The sequence below is a fragment of the Strigops habroptila genome, chromosome 16, assembly GCF_004027225.2.
Source record: "Strigops habroptila isolate Jane chromosome 16, bStrHab1.2.pri, whole genome shotgun sequence".
Taxonomy (NCBI): domain Eukaryota; kingdom Metazoa; phylum Chordata; class Aves; order Psittaciformes; family Psittacidae; genus Strigops; species Strigops habroptila.
Window position 1 is genome coordinate 6,303,897 of NC_044292.2, and position 5,319 is coordinate 6,309,215.

General features: G+C 44.4%; 1 protein-coding gene across 2 annotated transcripts in view; it reads left to right on the forward strand.

Annotated features, from left to right (window-relative positions):
* MIB2 (mindbomb E3 ubiquitin protein ligase 2) overlaps window positions 1-4,824 on the forward strand; it is a 37,775-nt gene extending 32,951 nt beyond the window's left edge. For both annotated transcript variants that reach the window (XM_030507996.1, XM_030507997.1), the window contains 3 exons: window positions 862-1,046; window positions 1,786-1,851; window positions 3,621-4,824. In XM_030507996.1, the coding sequence (XP_030363856.1) occupies window positions 862-1,046; window positions 1,786-1,851; window positions 3,621-3,862 (493 nt within the window). In that variant the 3' untranslated portion in view covers window positions 3,863-4,824. The remainder of the gene's footprint in view (window positions 1-861; window positions 1,047-1,785; window positions 1,852-3,620) is intronic.
* Window positions 4,825-5,319: the final 495 nt, after the last annotated feature.

Sequence of the window (5,319 nt, forward strand, 5' to 3'; positions counted from 1 at the left end):
GCCAGTCTGGGCACCTCCTGTGTCATCTGGAGCTGGTTGCTGACCAGGGGTTATTTAAGGCTGCATACTGCCATTTGAAAGAGTTGGGAAAAGCAGATTAATACTGCTCAGTGCAGGCTTGGCCGCTTAACTTACAGAGAGCCCTGAGAAGGCTGGCCACTGAAGCCAAGAGCAACTTCTCTCTTGCAGAGTAATTCTGGGTTCTGTTTTACTTTCATTGGATGCTGCAGTTACAGATATTTAAAGTCTAAACAGAGAGGAAGTGTGACAAAAGAGTGGCACCAAAATCCACAGAGTTCATTTCAGAGCTAGATAAATGCTTGTTTTTCAACTGATTAAAGGTGGCTGAGAAAATGCTAAAAGGAGGGCAGCAAGTCAGAGATGGCTTTATCTCTGGTTCTGAGAAACATTTGTTTGGATTCTGACTTTGCAAACATGAAAGCAGAGTTCTGTTTGATCTGGGGGCTCAGACCCACAGTCATGTTACTGCTGGAGGAGGAACCGTGCCGTAGGCTGCTGCCACTTTGGTAGGAGCTGGATAGCAGGTTCCCCCCCGCCAGACTTACTGACTTTGTATCAAAAGACCCAAAACGACCCCTCCAAATGGGCAGTTTCAACTTGTGTAAATATCAGTCATTCCTGCGCTTTCCTTTCTTTTTAGATAGATCTAGTCAGAATCCTGGCTACTAGCGGCTGAGTTGGTCCCACCAGAGCAGTGAAGGTTCATAAGTCTTTGCTACCTGAGCATCTCCTGCTCTGTCTCCATGTAATGTTTTCCAGAGATCAATACAGTGTTACGTGGTTGCTGAAGGAGGACCTGGAGTATGTGGCTCAAATCTTATTCCATGTTCATGGTTGCAGGGAACAGCAGGTTTCTTCAGAAAGCTCAGCCATCACCTGCAGCCTTCGCCGTGTGCACACCACCCCCAACACAATGACCAACCTTAGTGTCTCGAGTGTGGCGGTCCCCACAGAGTGCCTGGTCTGCTCAGAGCTGGCCTTGCTCATCCATTTCTTCCCGTGCCAGCACAGTATTGTGTGTGAAGGTAGGTCCATCATCTAGCTTCTCTAGGTGGGCTCTCATAAATCAAGCTCTGTTTAGACACAAAGCTACTGTGCTGTTTGTGTCCTGAAACAACCCCAGCATGATTTCGGCACCACCATCTTCTCTAAGATGCCCAAAGCTATCTATGAAAAGCACAGTGTTCTGACTACCTGCTGATGGAGACCTCAGGCAGCTTTGCTTGTGCTTACAGATGCCCTGGATAATTCAGATGGAAGGCCAGGTGTTTTAGTTGTAGCTGGCAGTGCTTTATCCATCAAAAGCCTCCTGAGAAGGATTTCCCTCTTCTCTGGCTTTTATTACTGGTTTGCATTTCGATTGTTTTAATGGCAGCCTGCTCAAACGTGTCAGCAGGTTTGTTATCTTGCAAGGCACTCACAGTCTAACCACAGGGAATTTGATAAGGACTCTGTGCCAAAGCTGCATCCTTTTCCCTCAGAGCAAAGGGCTCTTTTGATCCACAGTGCAGCAGTTGCAGTAGCACAGAGCATCGAGGACTTAAAAGTGTTGCATTTGCTACTGGTGCAGGAAAGACTAAACCAAGAGACTAGGACATAGCTCAAAAAGAAGGTAGTGTCCTCACTTCCGTGCAGAAACAATCTCTTAATCATCCAGGGAGGTCTCAGGTTGTTCAAAGCTGGTGTTCTTGAGTCTGTTGTCTTTCTCTTGATTCTGGCATCAGTTGGCTTAATTGTAATCTCTTCTTGTATCATTTGTGGTAGAATGCTCCAGGAGAATGAAGAAGTGCATCAAATGTCAAGTGACAATAACCAAAAAATTGAAACAAGGTATGTTTGCTGTTCCTACCGTTAAGTGCTGTGGGAAGGGTCCTGTTGTACAGTGTTAGTTTGAGCAGCATCAGTGTTCTCAGTGAAATAAGCATAAGGAGGGAGTTTGGTTGGTTTTGGTTTGGGTTTTTTTTTTGTCTGTTGCATTGACCACCTTTAGAGAGGAAAAGGTGTCATGGGCCAAGCTCAAGCTGTGTAGACAAGGCATTTGAGGAAGCTTGTCCTGTGCCTGGCTTATTTTGTGTATTGAAAGCAAATATGAGGTTCTCCATGTGTCAGTGTAACCGTTTTCACAGCTGGTGATTTAACAGTGAAAATTTATGAGAAAGGAAAAATTACATCTTGTGAAAGCCTTGCTTCTCCCTTGGCTGAAATTGCAGTGCCTGTGCAGGGCTGGCAATAGCCAGCTAGCCAGGAATCATAGGCTGGATTGTTTTGATAAAGCTCTTTAGCATGGTTTTAAACGGATTGTCTTCTACCCACATTAGTCAGTGTCCAGAATGAACAATGTTATGCGTGTCAGGAGGTAGAGGCAGGTTTGCACTTGCCCACTGAAGGTTTTTCTATAGCAGCTGTGAGAGCTGATCTCTTTCTAGTTGAGATCACTCTTGGGTTAAGTGCACGTGAAAATGAATTACATGTCCTGCTGCTCATGGCTTAGTATTGTGGACTCCTTTGTTGGAGTCAGGCTACAGTCTTGTGACCTGATGCCTGTACAGAAGCATAGGGGAAGCAAGGATCTGTCACATGGCATTGAACATATACAGCTGACAAAGACAGAAATCCTCTTTGGAACTCCATAATGCAAAAAAATAGGAAGTTTACCTGACAGTAGGCAGAAGTATTTGTCTTGGCTACAGACTGGCAACAAGGTAATGACGAGAGTTCCAAATGAGACGTTTGCATGAAAATTTCCACTGGAGGAGGAACATCAAGATCTCTGAAAGTATCAGCAGGACTGTCAGTGATGTCTTCAGTGTTTGCCTTTAGCAAGGTCATTGTCCCCAGACTTGCCTCACCTTTATGGGTTTGAAATCACTTCTTGCACCACTGCAGTGCAACTAATTCCAGAATGTTGGAGAAAGGGGCATCAATATTGAAGTGTAAAACTACCTAATCAGAGATTGAGAAGCAGAAGATGAACAGTATTAAACTGAAAGCAGGAGGAGTCCATTTACCTAAGCTGGCAGTTGTCCAGGATTTGGGATTCTCTCTTTTCACAGAGTTGACCAAATGATTCTATTTGTGTAGCTTCATGCACACAAAAGTCAGTGTAAGTGATGTCAAATGGTTTCTTCTTGTTTTAGCATGTATGTCCCGAAAGACTTAACCAGAAATTTGAATTCTAAATGTGAAGAGGAGGTTGAGAACACATAGTGCTCACAGCACTGTCAGGATTCCCAGACTAGTATGGCACAGCAGTTCAACCAGCTTTGAATGTTTTTACTTGCAGGTAGCACAGCATATTCTGGAAGGCAGGACACTTCAGATGGCGTTTTGTTTCCTTTAAGAAACAAACTCACTCAAACTAAAGCACACACACACACATACAAACCAGCTGAGCACCAAAATGGAGGAAAGCAACACTGGCCAGTGTGTAAAAAGCATGATCTCAGGCTTATTACTTGAGGAATCCCCGGATAAGGCTCAGTGAAGAGAGTTTAGTCTGCACTACTTGCTGCTTTTGAGAGGCAGAGTCTAATTAAAGAGACACTGCATGAGGCAGAGCACACAGGGACTAACTCTCTTCCTGCTCTCCACCCCTGCAGACAGCACCGAGGTGGAGTGCAGCCCAAGCTCTGAATCCACAGATCAGAGAAAGCTCATGGAGGAGCTGCAGAACCGCTACCGACAGATGGAGGAGCGCATCACCTGCCCCATTTGCATCGATGACCAAATCAAACTGGTCTTCCAGTGTGGACATGGCTCTTGCCCAGACTGCAGCACAGCCCTCACTGTCTGCCCCATCTGCAGGCAGGCGATCCGGGAGAGGATTCAGATCTTCGTCTAAGGATACGCTTGCTTCCCTTCCCATCCCCACCTCCCTCCTTTCCTTCCTTTTTGTTTGCATTTTAGATGAGAAGTGCTAGTCAGGCTGATGTGTTTGGCTACCTGCAAAGCCATCCTGAAAGAGAAGGAAGCCAAGAAGTGATGTTACTTGGGTGGAGGTGGAAGGAATCCCCTCTACTTGCAGTGTCAAAAGGCCAAGGAGCGGTGCTTGAGGGCAGGCAGCCCTCTCACCCTGTGCTGCTGATCCATCACAGAGACCTGAAGTAAAGAACACTGACCTGTCTACTGAAGGTGTAAGAGACTTCCAGACTGGATGCAAATAGACTTCCATATGCAGATCTTTCCAATGGCATCCAGCACCAGTGACTGCATCATGTTGAGTGCCCTGCAGTGTCAGATTTGCAGCCTTGCATTGCTCCAAAAGGAGATGCTGTAGGAGGATATACCTTATACCTTGGCAGGCAATGGCAAAGCATACGCTTGCACTTCACTTGAGGAGATATCAGAGATAGTCATGGCATCAGTTCTGCCAGATGCCTGTCAGTGGTAGGGGAGTAATGTCCTGAGACAGCGTACTCTCTGCACTAGTACGTACGGGCTCCACAAGGGACTTGGATGTAATGAGGTCCTAAAGACAGAGTGTGTGCCTTAGAGATAAAGTAGTGAACACTGATTGGAGAAAATGTTGTTACAACAAATATTTCTAACCTCTAAGTGACACTCTTCCATTTTTAGTTTTTGTTTTGGCACAGCCATGTGTTCAGAGACTCCTGAGCTTTCTATCCATAATGCCAAAGGCAGGTGTTAAATACTCCAATCAAAGTGTAAAGAAAATAAATAGTAATAATTAAGACATGAGAAAAAAGGATTTCATTTTTGTTTCTTGGTTTTGCAGCAGAACTTAATAAAATAAAATCTATATTTTCCTGAGCATTAAAACGAATATACAAACAGTAGCTGAAATGTGGATCCAGCTGTATTGTGTTTTCCAACTGTGTGCCTGGAGGAATATTATCCGCTGAGTCCATCCTGTAAAGTAACTGTTGGTGAAAGTGGCAACCTGTAGGGCTAGTGTGTCGTGTGTGTGTATGTACATACATGTTTGTGTGTGGTGTACATCTTTAATGACACAGTTATACACAAGCGTACTGTTTGTTACATATTGCAAGCAATGTTTAAAACAAACCACTGTATTTCTCTACTATCTTTGTTCCTTAGCAATGAGGTGGCAAATCTTTTAAAGAAGTTTTTAACTCTGTGGAATATATGGGAATTACAGAAGTATTTATTACTTCTTCATAGTCCCTTGGTGTAGTTTTGTGTCACAGCCCTTGACTCCTGTAGATAATCTTTGTCAAAATACTCACCTGAGACTGTTTGTTTTCAGTGGATTTTCTGAGCTATGAAAATAGGTCAGATTTAAGTCTTTATCTGCACCTCTGATTGTTACCAAAGCTG